We start from the raw sequence: 26,348 nt of genomic DNA on the forward strand, positions 1-26,348 counted from the left end.
AAAAAAGTGGTAGCTAACAGAGATAGAAAGGATTTCATACTTTGATTTGATGATCCCAAAATATGTATTGTTCTAATTGTAGGAACTTAAATTATATAACGGTAAAAGTTTAGAATCATACCCAACGATTTAGGGGGAAGGGGAGGAGGAGGGGGGGGGGGGAAATCCCGTTTATATATAAAAATCATTAATAAATTACACAAATTATAATCCTTAACGGAACGTCAAAGAAATGGGTAAAATTTTAATGGCGACCTATACCAAAAAAAAACAACTGGTTCAATTATGATTCGACGGAGCCCCGCTACGCGAGGCTCCTACTTCTGGGTGGTTTGCAAAAAAATAACCACGATGGCTAATCTAATCCATCTAACCTAACCCAAAAAAGTCGTATTGGTCCGCAGCCCAACTTACCTGCCTGCAACGATTCGTCACCCCGCCCCCATTCGAATTCGCACGCATTTAACAATATGTAGTTTTCATTAAAACACGTATCGAAATATAAAATATTATGCCTCAAATAGAATATCAGTGACCAATTATCTTTAAAAAAGCAGCTCACAAAAGTTTGCTCATAATGAACTTTTTAGTAGCTCGTAATAAATAACCTCACTTAGAAAAATTGAATCTATATTTAATATTGAAGTTGCCCGCTATGTATTTCCAGTCGCTCACTTAGTAATACAGTCGCTCGGATAGAATTTTAGTATCTGAAATAGATTAATCGCAATCCACATTTTGTAAGCTCGTTCTGGATTTTATTATAAATCAATATTAGTCGTTAGTTTAGTTTATTTTTCACTTAGTCAAATTAATACCGCTCATGTTATTAAAACAGTATGTTCATCATCAGTCGCAAAGTAATTTTTTATTCGCTCGTTTTATTATTTCCCGTTAGATATCCCTACCTTTATAATTATGCTGTAAAAACAATGGTAAAATTGCAATGAAGGAGTAGAATTAAATAGAGAAATGAAAAGAAAACCAAGGAAATGAGCCTTCAAGCTGTTCAATAAAATAGAAAAGGAATCGTAAAAGTATTTAAGAATGCTAGGAACATTAAAATAAAAGTCTGTTTATTGGCGCATAGCTGTTTGTTGTACTTTAGTTGAATTATTGAGAAAAAGCTTTCCTTTCATCGATTGCGCCCCGTTTGTACCCAAAGAGTAAAAACGGGGGCCTATTACTGAGACTTTAATGTCTGTCCGTCAGTCCGTCTGTCTGTCTCCAGGCTGTATCTCAAAAACCGCTTTTAGTTACAAGAAATACTAAAAATAAAACAAAAGTAATATTTAAGGCAAAAAATTGTGTTTGTTTTTTACCTATTTTTGCTCTATACCGGCACCCTTCGTGCGCGATGCCAACTCGCACTTGGCCCATTTTTTAAGACTGCATAATATAAACTGTAGGTAACTTTTTAATTTATTAGTAATATGGCTCCAGTTACTGTCATAAACACGTTACAACAAGCAACTTAAATTGTACGCCCGAGCAGAGTATGAAAACCAAACAAAAGTACGAAAGTTGCACGAAATGCATAAAAGGACGTGTAGATTCGTTTTTTACACTATTTTTCTTCCATAGTATTTGATATTTTTAATACTCTATACTAATTAATGGCCTGTGAACTTCGTGTCACACATGTGTGTCCTAAATTTTCTTACAGTATAAACCTTTCCGTATATTTATACTCGCTTACCATTTTATCCATTAAAGTATTTTAAATATTATATTCACTAATCTTAAACTTTAATAAAAATAGAAAGGAAAATACATCTTGCACACTTTTCCTCATTACATAATAGCAGCTGATGCTCGCTGCCAATTTTCATGGCGCGGGCGCTGAGTTGAAATGTTTGTTTAATTATTTTCATCAAGTCTGAGATGAGTTGAAGTTTTACTGGCACTTACAATTTACTTCCTCACGAAAACCCTCGAAGCTATTAAATTATACTATGTAAAGATCTTATGCTATTGTTCGGGAGCTCACTCTTGAGGTATTTGCATTTTAGAAAGTAGAAATATTCATAAAAGTTTTATGGTCAACGATGGTATTATAATATTATAGTATGATGTATGCCTAAGGTTTTTTTTTATTTTTGTAAGTCTGTCACAGAGACCATGACATTGTTAATTTTGAATACTTGATACAAGCAGTTTTGAGCTAATAGCTACCTTTGGATCGGAGTGTAGCTCTCAAATTAATACAAACCTTTTGGCTGGCTGTTTACCGGCTGTTTTTCGCATGTTCCCAAATTTAAAACAATCCGCCATTAAAAAATACTTTAAAAGTATATTCTTTCTAAAGAAACTGTAATCCTAGTTTGACTCTTATGCTAAGTACTCACATACGGTTTTGCTCGATTGAGCAATAACGTCAAGCAAAACCCGCGGCTCGGACTTTCGTCTACACATTCAGCATTGCTCGATAGTTTTACTCTAAATCGATATATTTAATTCCATCACGCCAGCTCGATGGGAGCCTTCGAGCTGTCAGTTATGCGGTCCACACAGTCGATTTGGAGTAAAACTATCGAGCAAAACTGTATGTGAGTACTTAGCATTAGTTTAATGTCCTCCAAGTATAATTTTCCATGTGCCAAATGATAAATATTAGCGCTGTAGTCAATATTTGAGTGACAAATTTTTTTCAGTCACGCCAGTGGTGTATGTAGCAAAGCCCACAAATTGCTAATTGCTCTGATCTCTATGTTTGTTTAAAGACGGATGTTTGGACCGACGCGACGTGATGAAATCGTTCTATATTCAAAATAATTAGGTGTCGCGGGTTGCTTACTTTTTTATTCTTTTTATTCCAGAAAAGAAAGCAATATAGAAAATTAAACGCAAACCACGTGATGTAATTCGTCGCTAGAACAACCAGATTAGTTCTGGTTACATACGGTGTCAGCTAATAAATCTGAGTCAACTTTGCGCTGCGAACACCTCACACGGAATATTCAATTATGCCGTCTTAGAATAACGTAATAGCTGATTTGCAACTCAATCTGTTAAGTTCAACAATCAGGAGTGTTTGACGTACGTATTATTAACACTAGCATTAGCAACGGGGATATATTTATGAGCAAGCAAACGCCCGCACTGCGTACAAGTAGGATCGTTAGTGAAATGCGGTACTTTTATCATTGTGTTTAGTAATTAAAAGAAGGTTTAAGGCGGTACAAAATCTATTTGTCTTGGTGAACGGGTGTGTATGATTTTATAATTAGAACAGAGTTTCTTGTAATCGGGATCGTTGAAAAGGAAAAAGTGTTTCAGTAATTTTGTATGATTTGAAGTAATTACAGTTTAGGACTCTATCTAATTCTAAAAGGTGTAGTGTTAACGATTGTTTAAGAAAATAAACTTTTTATGCAAGGTGAATATAGATGTGACTTGTGTATAGGACTTTGGACATCGTCATAATATTATTATAATGATACATACTACAGAATAAGTAGGTAATGAAAAGCACTTCTCAAATGTTACGGTCATGATTCTGTCAATAGAGCTCATAAGATTCTTGAACGATCAGTCTGAGATTCCGGTGTCAAGACGAAACCAGTGGCCAAATAAGGAAACCGTTTTGAGACTCAAATGAACGAATCGGAATGCTGCGTTCCACTCTAACCAACGTGAAATGTCGTTTTTAGACTAGGACGCGGTATTCTGATATCGAATCTTTTGAGTCTCAAAGCGGTTTTTTTTAATGAAATAAGGGGGCAAACGAACAAACGGGTCACCTGATGGAAAGCAACTTCCGTCGCCCATGGACACTCGCAGCATCAGAAGAGCTGCAGGTGCGTTGCCGGCCTTTTAAGAGGAAAAAGGGTAATAGGGGAGCGTAGGGATGGGATGGGAAGGGAAGGGAAGGGAATAGGGGAGGGTAGCGAAGGGAATAGGGTAGGGAATTGGGCCTCCGGTAAACTCACTCACTTGGCGAAACACAGCGCAAGCGCTGTTTCACGCCGGTTATCTGTGAGAACGTGGTATTTCTCCGGTCGAGCCGGCCTATTCGTGCCGAAGCATGGCTCTCCACGGTTTCGTTGTAAACACTCCAACTTGTTCTTTTTTCTTCCAGCAGTCGAGGGCTACGGCGGCGGTCGACGTACACAAGCGGGCGGTTACGGTCGGGCCCGCACTGGTCGTTCGTGTTCGACCCGGCCGGCCGCCTCTGCTACTACTGGTCCATGGTCGTCTCCCTAGCGTTCCTCTACAATCTATGGGTCATAGTCTATAGGTTCGCTTTTCAAGAAATTAATGGTGAGTATTGGATTTGTAATCTACCCCCTACTATTAAAAAGATTCTGTGTATGCAGGCGTTATAGTATCCAATGTTTTGTTGGTTGGTTCTTGTCTGCGAAACAGCTTTTCTGACGTATCAGACAACTGACAAGTTGGTATCTGGTATACAAAGTATAGATCTTTTTATTAGTGAAAGGGATTTTTTAGGATAAAATGTACTTAATATGACGTAGACGGTAGGATGTATCAAGATCAATTCTATAAAATTTCCTAGTAATATAACATTATTCATAATATTTTAGCTACAATATTCATATCGGTGTATTCCTCCACAACTGCATTAGTTCCTTTTAGATTAATTCCCGTTCCGTGAATTTTTCACTACTGAGCACTCTATTTTGCGATATTTTATTAGAAAACATGGCGAATACGTTTCGATTTGAAACTTATAAGCAGTAAATAGATACACCGAGAATATAAAACGTAGAGAGGTTTCATTCGATATGCAAATACGATATTTGCTCACTGCTTACGCTTCTTCCTAATACCTCAAAGACATGAACGTTTATTTAAGAGCATGGATATTTCATAAAACACTCATCTCGTTTTCAAAATCAATTTTATTATTTTGCCTCTACGTCCATTTGTAAATGATATTTACGTACACACTTTAATACAAAGTAATCTAGCGAGCTACGTTTTGGAACAAACGATACTTTGAGTGAAAAGTAATCATAAAATTATGTTAAAACCAGTTTTGAATTAGTTTTAAGATTTTCCCATGAATTGTTGCACTCAAAAAAAAGCCTATAATATAGCCTATAATACATTATCACTGTGCTAAATTCCATTAAAATTGGGGCAGCAAAACTGGGCAGTTTTATTATTTTATTTTAGTTAGAGAATGTCGCAACTACTTATCGCAAAATCTAATAACAGGAAGAAAAAATAATCGGCCAAGTGCGAGTCGGACTCGCACACGAAGGGTTTCGTACCATTGTAGAGAAAAGTTAGGCCAAAATTTGTGTTTTTTGTATGGGAGCCCCTCTTATTTTTTATTTTATGTTAATATTATTATTAAATATTAAAGAATACATAAAAATAAGGATTGTGTGTAAAATTCAAGTACCTAACTGTTGCCATTATTGATATAGAGCAGAAAAGGTAAAAAAAGTTACGTTTATTGTATGGGATATATTAATATTAGTAAAATATTAATTTTATTTTGCTTTTAGTTTTTGTTGTTATAGCGGCAACAGATATACATAATCTGTGAAAATTTCAACTCTCTAGCTATTACCGTTATTGAGTTACATCCTGGAGACATACAGACGGACAGACAACGAAGTCTTAGTAATAGGGTCCCGTTTTTACCCTTTGGGTACGGAACCCTAAAAAGGTGATATTAATGCCACTAAATAGTTCAAACACCACTCTCAGCAACAGATCTCGCTTAATGAAGCCTCTTAGAGGATAAAAGTGCAATTAGATTCTCTTATTACGTAAAATATCTTGAAAAACGAGATTAACGTAGGCGCTATTGTAACAGACACCATTATTTCAGTACGTAGTTATTTTTGATGTGTAATTATTTATATTTAAAGCAAGAATACTATTTTTATAAATGAAATTAATAGTTTTTTTTTTAATGAAATCAGAGGGCAAACGAGCAAACGGGTCACCTGATGGAAAGCAACTTCCGTCGCCCATGGACACTCGCAGCATCAGAAGAGCTGCAGGTGCGTTGCCGGCCTTTTAAGAGGGAATAGGGTAATAGGGGAGGGTAGGGATGGGAAGGGAAGGAAATAAGGGAGGGTAAGGAAGGGAATAGGGTAGGGGATTGGGCCTCCGGTAAACTCACTCACTCGGCGAAACACAGCGCAAGCGCTGTTTCACGCCGGTTTTCTGTGAGAACGTGGTATTTCTCCGGTCAAGCCGGCCCATTCGTGCCGAAGCATGGCTCTCCCACGTATTATTTATAGTTTATATCAACCATGGGCTAGCTTCAATATTACTTAACAAAATACATAAAGTGACGAATAGTGGAAGTCTTGTTGCTGTTATATATAATACTTTTTCTACATAAATTTGTACGGAGCGACAGAGACAAAACATCTACTTTCATAAGTTACTGAAGACTTTTTTTGTCTTACAGCTTACAGACCCTTGACTTGTATACAGAATGATTGAAATGCTCTTAAATATTATTAAATTCTATCGTTTTTGAGTTTAAATTAAGATCATAAAAATATCAATTTGGAACTTTATAACGGTACGGAACCCTTCGTGCGCGAGTCTAACTTGCACTTGGCCGAATTTTTTATTATTTTATGACATCCCCTCAGCTGCCGGTACGAAAAGTCATAATTTTATTCGACTTCTGTTTTAATTTCCCATTTTATGTTAAAATTGTTTGCTTGGACGTCGGCAGCGGGTTTTTATTACAAAAACAACTATTACGTACGGCTGTTAATTTGTTTAGTTGCTCATTTTTATACTTTTCTGCATAATTATTGTGTGTACATCGGTTTTCCGCACTGTACGCTGCAGAGATAATTATTTCTTAAATATTCAAGTTTGCTCTGGGCTAATTTGTTTTACAGGCTGATTGCATTTTGTTCGTAAAAAACAACGGTTAACTGTATATATACTCGATTTGTAAGGCTATATATTTTGCCTATGGTCTACATTTTTGAGTATTTTATTAGAACTACATTTTTGAGTATTTTATTAGAATTGGTTTTGACAGTGAATTTAAGGCTACAATTAAAATAGTTCACTCTCATCATAATAGCTTCACATAATTCATAACAGCTTGTATTAAAACATTGTCTCCATTGTTTCAGGTGAAACGTTGATCGTGTGGTTTTGTTTGGATTACTTTTCGGACTTTCTTTATCTAACGGACATTTTATTCCACTTTCGCACGGGCTACCTCGAGGACGGGGTCCTTCAGACGGACGCGGCGAAGCTCCGCGCCCACTATATGAACTCCACCACATTCTACATCGACTGCCTCTGTCTCCTGCCCCTGGACTTCCTCTACCTCTCCATAGGCTTCAACTCCATCCTCCGCTCCTTAAGGCTGGTGAAGATTTACCGGTTTTGGGCCTTCATGGACCGCACGGAGCGGCACACGAACTACCCCAACCTGTTCCGGTCGACCAGCCTCATCCACTACCTCCTAGTTATATTTCACTGGAACGGGTGCTTGTACCATATAATATATAAAAATAACGGGTTCGGGAGCAAAAACTGGGTGTACCACGACACGGAGACGGCGGACGTGGTGAAGCAGTACCTGCAGAGCTACTACTGGTGCACGCTGGCGCTCACCACTATTGGTAAGTTATATTATATTTTAATAGGGCAGTCAGGGTAAATTTGGATACAAGGTACAAACTAATTCTAGGGACTTGCCCTACTAGATTTATCTGAACATATCCTGACAAGCCTTATACTATATGAAACACATTATGTAACAAGTAAGTTAGAGAACCTTAGTTGTCGACGAGAAAATAATGAACGATACTTTACCCTATTTTGTCCCACCGTTCTCATCATAAACGCATGATTATCTCTTTATAATTTATTGTATCTCACCCCGTTTTAATAGGTTCGTCCCAAATTCATCTATACCCCGATATTTATGGTAAATGATGAAATCAATAATCATTGTTATAATAAGATAAACATTGAAACTATCCACAATACCTGGCCAACTTTAAAACAAACAAATCAAAAATATCCACCGCAGCATGTTTGGAGAGCCGGGCGATGAAATACGTTCGGAATTTTCGCTATTATTACTATATTTTACTGTTTGCATAAAATCGTATTCCCAGTCGGAAGATAAACCATGCGCGATAAACTCCTCCCTGATCCCTTAGATAATAGATGGGATATGTTTTTAAACTTTAAAATAAATATTGCGAGCAAAAATTGCGAAAGCGCGAAAATTTATTTGTCGTCCGGCTCCTGTCCTGTGATTTTGCTTCAAAAACAATGCAACGGTTCCAATATGTTTGTTCAATAAAAACGATATCAAATATGAATCATCCCGGCAAAAGGTATTTCAACAAATATTGAAAATAGAATTCATCTCGACGTTGTATCGGGAAATACAATCTTCTAACAAATGTTGCGTTTTTCTGTTCAGTAATTATTGTTTGAAATATTAGAATTAAAATTGTAGCTGAACCACAGAATATAATATTATATTACCTAGCTGTGGTACCAAGCTGAACTTAAAAAGTATATTACCATACTTGTAGTTTCGTTGTACATATTAGCTTATCATGTTCTGCTTTGGGAGTAAGGAATGTAATATTATATTACCTTTTTCTAAAATAGGCTCCTACTCTAAAGACCACTTTTTCCGTTAGGGAGCGTCCGTTAAGCCATTAGGGATTACCATAGATATCATCATTGTAGGATATATCAAAGGTAATCATAGATGTATGTGACCTTATACGTTATTAATCGTTTGTTTTGGTCTATCATCTTCTTACGCAATCGGGCAGGTAAAAAAATTAACTCAAATGGTATTATGATTTTTGCTGATGTCGACGAACAAAATAACTTCAAAACAATCTACAAACTGACAAGTCTAATTACATACACGAGTAGGTTAATACGGGTAGAGACGAGTCTTCTACCTGTATCCTTGAACAATGGTTTATATTCTGTAGTTTAATTAAGTCAAGTAACAAAGGAGGCCGACAGTTATTTTATTAATGAGATTGTATGAAGTTTTTCATGCCTCTGTTGGCACGTCTGGTTTTGGTTAGGTAGATAATATATTGCTGACATGAAATTTGGATACGTTATTTGGTTAAAAATATTTTAACGTTAATCTTAAATAATTAAGAGCCTGTTTCAGCACTTCCTGATAAAGTGCGGGGTAGGCTATCCACAACTTTTTTTGACAGATTCTCCATATTCTATCTGTCAAGTTAAGTGGTGGATAGACTTTCCGGCACTTATTAGGAAGTAGTGAAACAGGCCCTTCATGTTTTATTTTTATACGATATTAGAGTCGGCTGACCGATGTCGAGTGTGAACACACTTGCAACCTGAAGTGGTTCGATTAAAATAAAATCCCGAAAAATTAAATTGTAACTGTTGCAATATAAGATAATATGTGTTTTTATTATGTAAATAAGTTTTTAAATCGCCACCATTAAAATGCCGTACTGCGTTTTAATATAAGCTGATCGAATGTCCATTTTTTATGCTACAAGATTAAGATTCAATAACAGTAATGCTTAGCCCGGCCGCACATTGTCCGAAATTTCTGATCAAAAACAGTTGAACGTCCGCGCTGTCTCTTACATTTTGTACTGAGCCGAGTGAACTCGAACTCGCCGGAAGGATATTTCGGATAGTGTGCGGGGTGGTGGTCCGGCGAAATTCAACTGTTTCTGATCAGAATTCGGACAATGTGCGGCCGGGCTTAAAACCTTCGGTTTATTAAGCGTTCATTACATCTGACAATGTTATAGAATTATATGAATTATGAAATCCTTAGTTTTTGATGGAAACTTTTTCATTAGAAGTTCCCTATGAAATCGACCTTTAAAGTTGAAACTTCATAATATAAGAACATAACAGTTTCTCTGCTTTCTAAATAGCTCGACACCTCATGCAAGGCTTTCATCTGTATTTAATATCGTCTTTTCAATTTAGCTTCAATTAAATGTTTTAATGAACATCGAAACGCTCTTATTTACTTCATTATCAATTCATGTTGAGTAGTCTCTACTCTCTATAGCTAATCACGTTTCGCGTTCTTTTGTTTGCAGCTAATAAAGGTTTTCATCAAATGAGTATTTGCAAATTCCTTACTTCTTTTCTTCCTGATTCTAACTTACATTATTATTTAAATCTCAATTATACGAGTATCTAGTATTTTCAGTAAAAAGAAGTAAGTAATAAAATTTTAAGGTTATTTTATGTCATATCAACAGCAGCGTTAAACATAAAACATCTAAAGGATTTTTTGCTTACACGCATGGCGTGTATCAAAACATTTGAATACCGAACACGGTCGGAATGGCATTACTTTGTCTTACAGCGGAATTTATTTTTCCCTAATCGAAATAATAACTCAAGTTTCTCGCGTAGTAAATCTTAAAATACATCGCAACATCTCCGCCGTTTATCAAGTTTATCTTTGGGGCGATACGTTATTTTATATTTGGCGGGTCGGTTAAACATTTTTAGAGCTGTGATTCGATTAATAATAACTTGAGATTTATTACTCTATAGCTCTAATAGATTTTGTATGCGGATTTGTAAGTGTGATTATGGATATGAATCATAGGAAACGTATATTTTGCCTCTATAAAAATAGTTACATTTTTCGGAAGAATCTATTGTCGACGCTTTCTTGAAGTTAGCGATTTTTTATTTTAAAGGTACAAGTTGGAAGTCCGCCACATGAAGCGGCAGCAGACGACGTGTCGTCGCGACACTACTGGCCCCTTAGACAAAGTCCCTTTCGTTAAAAACGATGACGAAATTCGTTATCAAAATGTATGCGGTTTGACATAAGTCATCGCTGAATGACATTTCGCTTGCGAAGACTAATGTCAAATCCCATATATTTTGATACCGAATTTCGACATCGTTTTTAACGAAAGGGACTTTGTCAAAGGGGCCAGGTTTCTATGTATTTCTATGAACAAGCTTCGTGTCGCTAGCTGTGGAGGGTATTTCATGGAAATACATAGAAACCAGTAGTGTCGCGACGACACGTATACTGCAGTTGTCGCGTATCGCTCGGTCCAACTTGTACCTTAATATTAACTGGATGACGCCCGCAACTCCGTTGCGCCAAAACTAGTTTATCGCACGGGAACCGCACATTTTTCTGGAATAAAAAGTATCACGACCATCCCATGTCCTTTCTCGGGACACAAAGTATCTCCATACCAAACTTCAGCAAAATCGGTTCAGCGGCTTTGGCGTGAAGTTGTAACAGACAGACACACTTTCACATTTATAATATGAGTATGGGTATTATAATAATTTCCGACGCCATAGTAGCCAAAAATGGAGAAAACTCTATTTACAAAACGAAGCTTTAGTCTTTACACACAAAAGGTATCTGAATGTGTCCATTACACTTCGGAACAATGATAAGTATTTAGTAAGAATTTCATTTGCCGGAAGACATTTCACTTAAAGCGATTAAAACGTTCCCATTGAAAACTACGGAGTGAATATAATGGAGCAGAGACAGGGACTTTTAACTTCTTCATACAGTTGTGAGTTCGAAAACCTTAAGCGGCGTACCCATTTGCTGTAACCGTAGCCGTGCTGCCTAAACTGCTGAAGGATAGCCTAATGCTTTCGTGTTTTTTGAATTTTGAACGTACATAATATCTACAAAGTTCCGGGTTCCCATTCGATCAGCTTTGCCTTTTGAATGCCGAAAATATACGAAGTCAAAAACATGATCGCAACGACTATTAAGTCGGCACTACATATAGGCGAAGGCGTTGGCCGATGCGTTGGCCGGCGCGCTAGCCCAATGTGTAGAACGGGCAAAATACCTACCGCCAACGCGCGAACGCCCGTTCTACACATTGGACCAGCGCGCCGGCCAACGCGTCAGCCAACGGGTGCGCCTATATATATATAGTGCCGACATTAGAAGTAGCAGACCTGCATGAGTATATTATGTGCTTACGCACCGATGCAATGGCACTGCTAAGAGATTTTTCACTAATTTTTCTGGTAAAAAGGAAACTTTTAATATTGTAGAATAATATTATGAGAAATTGCAATTCTATAATAAGTTCACAGTTGTAGTTTCAAGATTTTAGTAAAGTAATTATACTCATCTTGAGTATTACACTGCGTTTCTCAAAGCTACAGTTCATATTATACCTAGCCCATATCAAATATTTGTGCTGCGCTTCTAAAAATAGCCTTCTTTACCTTGTGCCTATTTTTATCACAATAGTCGTGTGTAACCGGCTTCAGCGCAAACTTGCAATTTTCCGAGACTGTCAATAAAGACATTTGACTGCGAGTGTTTGGAACAGAACTGCCTCTCGCGTGCTCGCCGGGATAGTTTTCAACTCTTTTGTCCGCGCAGCATAATAAAATTCAATATCTTGACTTTACGAATATTGCATACTTAAACGCAACAGGAAATTGTTTCTATTTTAAAATGCCTTTTATCTGGAATTTTATTTTCTTCTTATAAGCTCTGCGTTTTGTTTTTAATTTTCTACATATCTGCTGATGATAATTATTCAATTAAATTGTATCCATCTGCACTAATGTTACAAATGCGAAAATGTATCTATCTGTCACTTTCTCACGCCCAAACCGCTGAACTGATTTTGCTAAAATTTTGTATGAATATACTTTTAGTCCCGGGAAAGGACATAGGATAGTTTTTGTCCTGGAAAAATATTTTAAGCAATTATTAAAAATTTATCACATATGCATATGCCAAATTTTAATCCATTTTTAGCCGTCTGAACAAACTGTACAATGTTTGGCATTGTACAGTTTGTTCAGACGGTCCTAATCATTTATGTACACGACTAAACGCACTATCCCTGAGCGTGGGGTTGGTTATTCAAATTTTATGTGGCGCGCGGCCGCGGCTAAGGGGATGACCGCCGGGCTATGATAGAGGTATGACGTGCGCGGAATGTTAAGTGTTCTGCTGTTTTAAATATTCACTCTAACAGCGTTTTGTCATGTAAGGCTCAGTTCGTACTTCGACGTGACGAGGCGAAGCGATAACTTTATTAATGAGCGATTCAAAGAACAATGGCCAAATCGTACCAGATGATAAAAGGTGATGGTAAAGGGCGGTGGCGTCCTGATATGCTATTAGTAGCCAAAATTCCCTAATATTTTAAGGCATCGAAAAACATTAGAAATGTGTCTTTAAAAAGCCACAAAAAAAGATCAATATTTTAGTTTCATTGTTGTCTTTCTGAATATGTTCTGACAGCCGGCGATCATTCGCATTCGTTCTATTTTTTGGGTAATAGGTACTCTAGGAAAAATTGAAATAATTAGAAACCAAATCGCCGAATATACACTTGTAGGCTACACCGCAGTCGGGAAAAAGGTAGTTCTTAAGTGTAACCTCAAAATAATTGTAAACGTTATTAATTATTGTAAAAAACCGTGGCTATTTAGACATAATAATTATCAAACGGAATTATGTTTAGAGCATAAGAACAACCAAATCTAACTATAGTTTATTTTGGGACATTAAAAATAAAAGTCGAGTCCAGCTCCTATACAAAGGCCATGATTCTTTGGAACTGGCAGTCGATCACCGCGAAAGACAAGTCTCTCAATTCAAAAAAGTTAAAAGTTCAGATTTTAGCTTTATAGGTAACGAGCTTTTGCCCGCGGCTTCGCTCGCGTTAAGAAGTATTATATACAAACTTTCATCCCCTATTTGAACCCCTTGGGGTTGGAATTTATCAAAATCCTTTCTTAGCAGATGCCTACGTCATAACATCTACCTGCATACCAAACAGCCCGATCCGTCCAGTGGTTTGGGCTGTGCGTTGATAGATCACTATGTCAATCAGTCAGTGAGTCACCTGTTTTGGAGTTTTATATATATATATATATATATACATATATATATATATATATATATATATATATATATATATATATATATATATATATATATATATATATATATATATATATATATATATATATATATATAGATAAAAAAACCCATTGCATATTCCTATTTAAATGTGTTAATTACGGATGATTAAAATTTTGTTATACACAAATAACTACCGACCAAATTTTATATTGCCAGCTGTGGTGTACCGCAGGGTGCAGCATTAGTTAACAATATTGTGTAGCTGTGATTCATTAAATGCATTATTGAATTCGTACGCACTGATACAAAAATAGGTTTTTTTTTATTAAAAAGGAGCTTAAAAATCTAGACACGTTCTTTTAGCTTTTCGTAATATGTGTTAACAGGTATATAAGAGTTTTGTCTGAAACTGTCGTCTTTCTTTTACGTAACGAATGAATACTTACCACCAGAACTTACGCTAAGGTACCAGCTTACCTTAGCGTAAGTTCTATGTCAAGGATCTCAGAACTTTTCCGGGCTGGTAGCGACTTCACAAGTACAAAGATTGAGTACAGAAATAGTTGAAGTTTAGGCGAAGTCTGAAGACGGCACTATAATAAGGAATAAGAATTATTTGATTCTTATTAGATTATGTTTAAGAATATTACGAGTACTTTTGTTTTTACCTTGGAAGTCGGTTTTAATTTTTTGTTAAAGAATAATAATTGTATTTATTGATGATATTAATCACATAAACAAATGAAACCTTATTGGAAGAAACTAGTGGAGTTATAATAGATTCGTTTATCGGTTAAAATTATCCTATATCCTTTATCGGGACTCTAAAGTATATCTATCTACACCATCCAAAATCCCTTGGATGGAAACAGGATGTACCTTAAGGCTTCCTTGAGTGTCTTCATTGTCTGTTTCCAACCAATAATTTACAAGAAAAAGTGTTTTATTGAAAAACTTTATTATGTTTCTGGATTATGTCCATGAAAATTTACATCATTTTCCTTGACGCAGGATGTTTACGTGACGCTCAAAACTTATTTACTTAGACATACACACTTTCGTATTTATGATATTAGTAAGGATGCAGACAATCTGTGAGAATCACAATATACAGTTGACATAAAAGGACGATCCACCTTCTTTATTTGCGGCGACAAAGGATGTGACTTGAAAACCGGCATCATAGCTTGGGGGAATCCCCGCGGCGAGATACGTGCGGGAAATAGTATTAGAGAAGAACGGCTTGTTGTGTCTTCTGTGTGTTAAATATTATGATTGATGCGATGCGATTTACTTTTGGGAAATACGCTAAAGTAATCCCTTATATCGCGGAAAATAAGCCTTAAAGAATAGTATTATACTAAAGCTAATACTCTCCAAAAGTGAGAATCTAATATTTTCTCTATCGGATCAGATTTTCAATATCTGGATTTACTTTATATTGTTTAAATTTCGTCATGTTGTTATTATCTGGTTATCTCGGTATGATACATATAATTTTAGGGTTCCGTACCTAAAGGGTTAATACGGAACCCTATTACTGAGACTTCGATGTCTGTCCGTCTGTCTATCTCCAGGCTGTAACTCAAGAACCGCTACAGCTAGACTTCTGAAATTTTCACAGATTATGTATTTCTAGTGCCGCTATAACAACAAATACTGAAAACAGAATAAAGTAATATTTAAGGGGGGCTCCCATATAATAAACGTAATTTTTTTTGGTCTTTTTGGCTCGTGGATGGATTCATAATGGCAATATATAGACACTTGAATTTTATGTGTTATTTAATATTAAATAATAAAATTAAAATAAAATAAATAATAAAGAGGGGCTCCCATACAAAAAACACATTTTTTTTCTTATTTTCGCTCTATAACGGTACTGAACACTTCGTGCGCGAGTCCGACTTGCACTTGGCTGATTATTATGTCTACACTACAAATCTTTTATAATATAAGGTGATAAGTATCAAATTGTCGCCTTATATTAACCCCCTTTCTTCGTTTAAATAAACATTGTTATTCGTCTAATTTTCACAGCTACTCTTTTCTAGCCTTTTTGTCGTTAAATTTTCTCGTCTTAATAATTCTTCTAGTTCTTGGATATTTTGAATATTAATATATTGCTATGAATGTTTACTATAGTAAAATTATTATTCATATTATTATAATCAATCTCTAGTTTGTGGGAACACTGGGCCCTGAGGCCAAACCGCAGGTTAATTAATATGTATTTGACATTGACAGATTTGAATAAACCACAGTTCGTATTTGCTCCTGAACAATGAATATTGATGTTATTTTTGTTTGATTTAACATAATACGTGTAGCGAATTACTTAATTTGGTTATATTAATTTTTTTATCTCAACAATGATAATAAATACACCCCAACACCGCAGACTACAAGTCTTTCAATTCAATATGTATCTTGATCGTACTAAATTTGTTTCTGAATGGCTCATTTAAAAATGCGTCGCATTTTGTCGCCTCAAAAGGTTGCAATGTGAACTGACCTTAAGTTACTAACGTGTTTCTCTATTCTTAACCAACAGCGTCATAAAATGCCGGAGAAAAACCTGCCGCCATAATTTGTGCTCGGCTTAACTTTTACCCTCTATAAATAAATGCACTTAATTAGTATTTTATGACACTTTGTAGAGAGTTATAAGCAGTTAACGTAAGGACTTAACTGGGATGTAAATCATTACGATTATTACCGCCCCTACTACTGAGCCTCTTGCCGTTAACTTTTCCTAAATGTAACTAATATAGTAGAGAAGAAAATACTTAACTGCTCATTAAAAAAATGGTTCTGGACCCCTATTATAGTAAAGATATTTAAAGGAATAACACTGCGCGATAAACTAATTTGTGTGCAAAAAGTTGCTGGCATCATCTGGTTGTAGTATACAGGGTGTAACAAAAATAAGTGATAATACTTTAGGGTGTGTACATGTTCCTTGTAGAGAGTTCAATGTGAAAGTAGCGGCGCCGAAAGACCAAAAAATTTTTTTCACTTTTGTATGGGGAAACTCGTGACGCTCGGGTCCTTGCCCATACAAAAGTGAAAAAAAAATTTCGTCTTTCAGAGCTGCTACTTTCACAGTGAACTCTCTACAAGGAACACGTACACACCCTAAAGTATTATCACTTATTTTTGTTACACCCTGTATAATAAATACTAAATAGTAATAACTACTGTAGATATCGTATTAATTGTTACTAGTGAAGTTCGCTCGTATAAATTTACTGTGTCTTTCCGGCAATTATCTACCCGGGGCGGGAATGTCGACCTCCGCCTGCCTGATACATTGTTTACTCTCTGTATTGATATACTATACTCCACTCGGGCTAACTTGTCGCTAGCGGTCGTTGACTCCCTGTCAAAAACTTGTCAATTTCCATATAAACCGCGATTGACAATGAAGTGTCAGATATTGTCAATCGTGGTTTTATATGGAAAATGACAAGTTTTTGACAGGGAGTCAATGACCGCTAGCGACAAGTTAGCCCGAGTGGAGTATAAAATGATATTGTTATTCTGTAATAATTCTGATCCATACTTCCATACTAATATTATAGACGCGAAAGTGCGCCTTTCTGTTTGTTACCTCGTCTGTGAACGCTTCGCTTAAACCACTGAAACGATATAACTGAAATTTGATGTGGAAATACTTTGAGTTCCGGTAAAGGATTTTTATTTCGGAAAAATGTACGGTTCCCGCGCGATAAACGAATTTTGAGACAAAGGAGTTGCGGGCGTCTAGTACACAGTTAATGTTTTGCAAAGTTCAATTGAAGCTGACTTTTCAGTTGATTTAGAATTGAGGTACATTTTGGTGCCGGTAGTAAATTAAATTCAATGGCTTACCGTCGCACAAAAATTTATAAGTATTAAATTTCTAAACTTGTAAAAAATTCCGTGCATAGTTATATTGATTGCAGTGTATCGAATTAAATTGTTTTTTTAATATTATTATTGAAAATGTAATTTTTAGGATGTAATGTTTAAATTTTAAAATAAGACTAAATAGTTTTATGTATCTAACTCTATTCTCGTAAATTAAACTGTACCAAATATCCAATATATTCAGCCTATGTGTGACTAATTCTGTGGAAATGCCTTTTGTCTGAGTGACTGATAGTGTAATTACGACGAATTAGAACGAACACTCTTATGTAATGGGTCATAAGGACCCGGACGAAATTGCTTCGGATGTGGCTCCTATACGTTCCCCTGCGACATAAAAATTCATGGGGGTATTAGGGTTAAGACCGAGAAGTTAGGCGTGAAATCAATTTAAAAATTATTATTTTAGTACATAATGTATTGTAATTTGGTCGTAAATAACCAAGGATGTTATATTAGAAGACACCATGTAACGGTGCCGCAATGAAAGTATTCCATGTCTCTTTCCCGGGATTTAAGGTATCTCCGTACCAAATATAAACTTTTTTTTATGATATAAGGAGGCAAACGAGCAAACGGGTCACCTGATGGAAAGCAACTTCCGTCGCCCATAGATACTAGCAGTATCAGATGAGCTGCAGGTGCATTGCCGGCCTTTTAAGAGGGAATAGGGTAATTGGGGAGGGTAGGGAAGGGAATAGGGGATGGTAGGAAAGGAAATAGGGGAGGGTAGGGAAGGGAAAAGGGTAGAGGATTGGGCCTCCGGTAAACTCACTCACTAGGCGAAACACAGCGGAAGCCCTGTTTCACGCTGGTTTTCTGTGGGCCCGTGGTATTTCTCCGGTCGAGCCGGCCCATTCGTGCCGAAGCATGGCTCTCCCACGTAAATAATCTAAATCAGTACAGTGATTATTATTTAAGCTTGAAAAGGTAACAAACTGATAGACACTCAAGCTTTAATAATGTTAGGATGAAGGTTGGGAAATCATGAACTAAACTATTCCAATCCAATATAATCAAATAATACAGAGCCGAGGTCACGTCGATGGCACTCCACCCGAGAGCGTCTCGGTTCCGACAGCTTACATTTATTTTAAAATATTACATTAGCGCTCCTCGATCTGGAATACTGCAAACAAAAGGTACTGATAGTTTTTCTAAGCATCAATTTTTTAACATTAGGGAAAGAGTATTTGAAATTGAATTATTGAGCTATCTTTGTTGACTTATTTATGCAAATATGTGATTTAAGCCTTTAGTATTGGTCTGCTACTTCGGTTATGGACGCCATTACTCGATTAACGGCCGTTCCCAATATTCAATCTATCTCTGGTTTGACATACAACGATCGCAGAGCTTGAATTGACATAAAATATATACAATCAATATATAATTTGCTCTTCGAATAAAGACCTACCGTTATTTGACGTGATGAATCGTTATGGTGCCTTCTCACGGCGCGTATTATCGCAAGCCTCGCCGCGCCCGCTCGAGCCACGCGCCGTGTGAAGGGGTGGCTCGGGCTGGCTCGAGCAGGCGCGTTTAATATCACGCGCCAGCTCGAACCACGCGCCCGAAGAAAGTGGTGGCGTGATTGCGTTCTCACGGCCCGTGCTACCACGAGCCGCGCCGCGCCCGCTCGAGCCACGGGCCGGGTGAAGGGGTGGCGCGGCGCGGCTCGTGCAGGTGCGTCCCGATCCGATTAAAGTCGGTAATTTCAAAGGCGCGGTTTGAACAAACAGGCAGAAACAGGCGAGTACGAGCCACCCCTTCTCACGGCGCGTGATGAATAAAATTAGCGGCATAGATTGAAATGCAACCTAGTTGCCTGTGAATAAAGTTGCATTTAATTAAAATTTACTTATTTAACGTAGTGACTTAGACCAAAATGATATCTATTATCGTGATAATAAAGTTTAATTTTACTTGAATGTTTGTCAGCGTGGCGCGGCTTGTGATATAACACGCCGTGAGAAGAGGTGGCTCGTGCTCGCCTGTGGCTCGTGCTCGCTCGTAATAGCTGGCTCGGCGCGGCGCGGCTTGTGATATAACGCGCCGTGAGAAGGGGTGGCTCGTGCTCGCTCGTAATAGCTGGCTCGGCGCGGCGCGGCTTGTGATATCACACGCCGTGAGAAGCCAGCCTAAGGGGGCCATGTCAAGAAGTCATAGAAAAATTAAAAAGGTCGCGCTTATTGCTGTTTTTGAGAAATCCAAAATATGAATAAAAAAAATTTTGGTAAATGCTTTTTTTTCGAAAACTATTAGTTTTAGGAAAAGGTTTTTTAAGTAAAAAATGTAGAGGGCATTGCGAACTACATTTTTTGTCATTGGAGTGATGTCATCCGGCATAAAATACAAAAAGTAGACGGCGCTAATGGATCAAAAAAGTGTTACAACAGTATTTTCGATAGGAAAAAATGTTTTTTTATAATAATGTAAATTAAAAAATTGTTCGTCATAAAATTTGCAACAACTTTTATTCAAACAAAATTTTTATAAAACTTACCGTTTTCGAGCTGGAACTTGTCGAAGTGTACAAATTGTACATTATGTACCGTATCGTTGCACAGTCCTCATGCAATGTATTTTTTTAAATTCAAATGAAATATTAGTAATTGTTTTCTAATTTTTATATCAAAAAATTTTTGATAACATGACCTGATATTGATGACTTTTGTTGAGCAAAAATTTGAACTTAGGTGAATTCTGTGGTAATTAAGAAGAACCAGTTAAGTGGTTTTGGGACTTGACATTTTTAAATTTCGAATGTAACATTTTTATATCGAAGAAATATAATGAGTGACACAATTTTCAGTCACTTATAGTACTCGTACAATATATAAATTGAATTCGACAACATTTTTTTTTGTATTTTAAGTCGGATGACGTCACTCCAATGACAAAAAATGTAGTTCACAATGCCCTCTACATTTTTCATTTTTCAAGTCTATGAGATTAAATTGTCAACGTGCGGCACGTGCCGCACGTTGACAATTTAATCTCATAGACTTCATGTTCAATCATGCTTGTGTAAGTGTATACGTACGTTCGGTTTCATTTAACAGCTCGAGATTGTTGCTCTATTCCGCTAGGTATATTAACATTATGGTCTCTTATGTCTAATGTGGCTATTCCTATCTCTAGTAGGGTAAAAACAGAGACAGATCAAATATTGGGAACGGCCGTTAAATAAACGTTACGATGTGACGATGAAATACTTTGATATCACAGAATACTACTACAAATAATGTATTCAATATATTGTTATTAGCTCCAATACTTAGCTTTGAATATAACGTTCTGTAAAATTTTATTAAACATGATAAATCCAGATTGTTTCCGAAATGTTATGTTTTATACTTGAGCATTTATGAGATGTTTTGATGAAAACGCGCAAACGGTGCCATGCCGCCATCAACTTTCATGATATCACATGCTATCTCTTTCGGCAGCTTATGGATTATGACTTACTAGCGACCCGCCCCAGCTTCGCACCGGTATAAAATATATTATTATAGCCTTTGTCACTAACTGAAGAAATGCTTAAAATCGATTCAGTAGTTTTTCATTAAGTAAGTATGTATCTATATATTAATACGTTAGCCAAAAACTTTGTATCCCTTTTGACGAAAAATGGGGAAACGTAGGTGAATGAAATTTTGCACAGTTATAGTTTATTCATAGACTTATTTATTATAAGTTTATGAATTTATATGATAAAGAAAATATATTAATAAACGCTCCAATTAGCATATAATTAATCCATTTTCTGCACAATTTTCCGTGGGGGCGCCATCACAATCGACTTACGGCCGTTCCCAATATTTGATCTATCTCTGGTTTTGCCTTACTAGAGATAGGAATAGCTCACAATTGACATAAAATATATGTCTCTAATGTCTAATGTGAGCTATTCCTATCTCTAGTATGGCAAAACCAGAGATAGATCAAATATTGGGAATGGCCGTTAGACATTAAAGACATATATTTTATGTCAATTGTGAGCTATTCCTATCTCTAGTAGGGCAAAACCAGAGATAGATCAAATATTGGGAACGGCCGTAAGTCGATTGTGATGGCGCCCCCACGGAAAATTGTGCAGAAAATGGATTAATTATATGCTAATTGGAGCGTTTATTAATATATTTTCTTTATCATATAAATTCATAAACTTATAATAAATAAGTCTATGAATAAACTATAACTGTGCAAAATTTCATATTATTCTTTATTGTTGCTGTCTGTGAATCTATGGATAACTCGCCACGTGATTTCAATGGGTATATTTACATGGTTATGTGAACTATGGTTCTTGGAATTAAACATGGGCGTCAGATGATGATTTGATCATTAACTCAGCTGCTGAAATAATGGTATTATGATTTATGGTGCGAAATTAGTTTAGTTATACAAAATGTATGAAAAGAATAAGTGATATAATATTATTATAATAATTGCTTTAGGATGTGTATGTTCCTTGTATAGAGTTAACATGAAAGTAGTGCCAGCGCTAAAAGTTTGCGCAGTGAACTCTACATCTGACATAATATACGGAGTGTATATTATGTCAGATGTAGAGTTCACTGCGTATTTAAGTAAGTACTTAAGTATTATAACTTTGTTTGGTAACATTCTATACATTAGCAGATGTGATAAGATCACATTATGTTTAAAGATGGGTTAAAGTCAGGTAAAAGTAGTATATCTCTGAACACAGCTGTGTTTTTTTTATTTTAAATTAAATGAAAGAAAATGTGTAATGAACGCAGAAGTTTTTTTCAGGTTTGCTAGCCTAGATCATTGATTTTCCGCCAAAAAATGTTAGTACAATCCTTGTAAACAACTGTTTCATTATATTAAACTAGATGGCGCCGGTAGTCGTCTACATCGCGCTATCGGTGTGTCGAGATGATTTTATATGTATTATTGGTTAGAGCTCAACATTTAGAAATCACTATACTATATGTATGCGAACTAAGTTCGCTTTTCCATATATTTTTCGTTATCTGCCATGGATTATCCCATAAAAGCAGGTGCATTTATAGCAAAATAATTATTATTAACCCGTTAATTTAATTATTCGTGGAATAACGAGACACACTAGCTTATCTATTGTTATCGCGGCCGGATGCGGCCGCTTAGGGCTTCATAAATTAATCAAGATGATTATGATTTATGAAACCATACTAATGTGAAATATCGTAAATGCGAAAGTGTGTCAGAACTCAGATTGTTTACTTTCGGGCTTTTCACCCCCCAACCGCTGCCAGCTGCACCAATTTTGCTGAAAATTGGTATGGAGTATATAATGTGAGTCCCGGAAAAGGACATAGGATTTTTTATCCCGGAAAAATATACGGTTCCCGCGCGATAATCTAATTTTGGCTCAACGGAGTTACGGGCGTTATCTACATATTAATATCTATAAATTAATACGCGAGTGAAAAACTTTGTATCCCTTTTGACGAAAAATGGGGAAACGTAGGTGAATGAAATTTTGCACAGTTATAGTTTACATCATAAACTTATACGGCAGTATATTATAAGTTTATGGTTTACATGGTGAAGGAGTGCATCGACCTAATATTATTTTGAAATTATGCTTTTATCATACATTTTTTTAACTAATAAAACATTACACACACTAGGAACGATGACAGATTTTTGAGTGACAAGCCCAAACATACGAATTATACTCTTTTATTTATGGTTGAAGTCTGTTGACAACAAGTTGACAAATTGAAAATGGATTATAGTTTTTTTATTGAATCTTAAGATAGACAATGCTTACCTTAGTTTAAATCAGTTTAAATAGAAGTTTTTGATGCTTACATGGCAAGTCTGAGATCAGCTGAGTCCCAGAGACAAGAGTTGAAAAAAGTAGTAGTCCTAATGTCGTTGAAGCTAAGGTCGAATTTTGACCATTGGGTGATCTCTAGTATTCATTACTACCCGTGGCCCGCATTAGTCGGCACCGCCGCAAAAGCTACGTGCCGCAGTTTTTGAATCTGTAATATCTTCGAAAATGTTCATTTAAATCATAATACGCTGTAAAGGGCCATATAGATCTATATTGAATCAATAATGTATTTAAAGTATTTAATTGAATAGGGATTATTGCCGTATTGGTTCGAAATCACTTCGAAAATTAGCCATTATTTGAAGTTAATAGTAAATGACAAATATATTTTATCCATATCCTCCGCGATTATATATTATGTCTATCTCTTATGGAATATCCATAAGAGACTAGCTGTCCCGGTGAACTTAGTGTCACTTTAAAACCTTCCCTGGACTTCTACGAATATTTTAAGACTAAAATTAGCCCAATCCGTTCAGCCGTTTTCGAGTTTTAGCGTTACTAACATAATTGAAAATCCATTTTTATATATATAGATAGACATATATCATCGCGGAGTTTTCTGTAGACCTTTTCATGGTTTACAATACTTAGTACATTATTTTGATAAATCTCGTAGGGTTCAGCCTGTGTTTGCAATGTAAGCGGACAAAAATGTAATTATTTACGACATCACATTAGAAACTCCAAAAATAACAGTATTTCTCCACTATTTAATGAATGTTATTATACTTATCAACCTTCCTTTTTAATCACTCTATCTAATAAAGAAAATTGCATCAAAATCCGTTGCGTAGTTTTAAAGATTAAAGGGAACAAAAACATGAGAAAAAAAAGTGACTTTGTTTTATACTATGTAGTGATGCCAATACTTCTACTAATTTTAGCACTAGGATATATACTTTTAAAGAAAGATGTTTATTAATATTATGTAGTTTACTTCCATGTTTAATTTGATAAAAAAAAGTTCAGTAGTTTTTGTATGGATAACAAACAGTAATATTATTAATTGGATAACAAATAATATTATATGCCTAAAGGTTATGAGGGTGCATCCCTCATAACCTTTAGCCATAATATAATATTATTTTATTTTATAAATTAAGACTAAATTGAAGTTCGATTTATGTTTTTTTTTTTCAATAGGAAAGTGAATGAAACAATATTTTAACATGTAGGTCATATGAAACAACTACGCTCTATTTGAGTTTTAACGTTACAAAAATGTTTTTAAAAATTTATAGTCTAGTACATTTATAGCAGTTTCGTTAGTTTCCACAAAATGTTCAAGCGTGATATACGATCATTGAATAGTTTTACTTTACCTGTACTAGCATTTCAGAATCCATTTTGTTTAAATATTTTTTAGGTAGGAACTATAATTTTTGGTTGGCGTTATACATGGGTACCTCGATTATGATATTTTAATGCAACATGAATGCAGCAATTTACCTTCTTCGATCTAGTTCGTTTTCTATCAAAACACAAGGTGGTATAATATAACGTATGTTTTAGTATCACATAAAATGTTACTCATAAATACATACGTAAATTAATGTTAAACGTAAAATGATAAAGACCGTAATATACTTTAAGATATCGTTATCACAAGTAGGATATGTATTTTTAATGATAAAACTTTGCAGCTTCGTCACTGATACTCATATCCACGTGTCAGAAGTTTGACAAATGTACCGAAGCGATCTGCTTACGACCGCGCAAACTTCGCAGAAGTTCGTGACGTCAGTGAGACGCGAGTTTCACGCAGAGTTCTTATACCAATAAACATACCTTTTTAAATAATGATATTTAAATAAATGCTTTAATAATTAAACGTTTATAATAGGAATTGTTATCTTATTTTTATATTGATCATATTGTACAATAGTATGATATTTGTGTTCATAATAAAGTTAATCACCTTTAAAAATTACACAGTGGTCTACTTTCGACTGCGTTAATTTGGCGAGGTGAACTTTGATTTATTTTATTCCTACATTTTTATTTGATCATATTATTCAAGTCAATATAGTTTAGTTTACCTATATTATACGAAGCAATAATTTAATCTAATTTTACTAGAAAAACCTACAGCTTTTCAATTCGGTTAAAGCCTTTTAAAATATATTTACTCTCGTTAAGTAGAGAGTGATCAGTCTTCGTCCTATTGTTCGCTCGAATCGCTCCCGATGAGTTATAACCTAAATAGCTCCTGTGATTTATCGCGTATTTTGTATCTAAAAAGTCGAGATACTGCAAAAACTGAGCTATCTCATATGAGTTGGAACGAGGAAGCCAAGCCGCTCCTTAACAAAATATTAATGCTATTTCTTTTACTAAGATGTGTTGAATGCAGCAGAAACGTGACGTGTTGGCATCCCTATGTGTATTATAGAAAATATATTATTTTTCTGTTATTCTGGTACCTATTTATTCTTCTTTGTGCTAAAGTAGAATTATCATTATATTAATTGTATGCTGTGTAAATAGTTGATATTTTAAAATGCAAATCCACAGTTTTATATCGTCACAGGTGCTAGGTAAAACGTCCCTCAACTTAATCCGACATCAACTTTCGTGAGCCGAATAAAAAGTGCGAACCTTTTTCGGAGAAAAAAATGTTTTTACAACTCAAAACCGATAAACATTTTTATTATTCTAGATCCCGTGCGTGTATAATAGAATCCTGTAGTACTTTACCGCAGTAATAAGTAGCTTATG

General features: G+C 35.6%; 1 protein-coding gene across 2 annotated transcripts in view; it reads left to right on the forward strand.

Moving 5' to 3' along the window:
* Positions 1-26,348, forward strand: part of LOC121729375 (cyclic nucleotide-gated cation channel alpha-3-like) — a 100,598-nt gene that overhangs the window by 40,374 nt on the left and 33,876 nt on the right. For both annotated transcript variants that reach the window (XM_042117864.1, XM_042117863.1), the window contains exons 4-5: positions 4,082-4,263; positions 7,092-7,589. In XM_042117864.1, coding sequence (XP_041973798.1) covers positions 4,082-4,263; positions 7,092-7,589 — 680 coding nt within the window. The remainder of the gene's footprint in view (positions 1-4,081; positions 4,264-7,091; positions 7,590-26,348) is intronic.

The sequence above is a fragment of the Aricia agestis genome, chromosome 8, assembly GCF_905147365.1.
Source record: "Aricia agestis chromosome 8, ilAriAges1.1, whole genome shotgun sequence".
Taxonomy (NCBI): domain Eukaryota; kingdom Metazoa; phylum Arthropoda; class Insecta; order Lepidoptera; family Lycaenidae; genus Aricia; species Aricia agestis.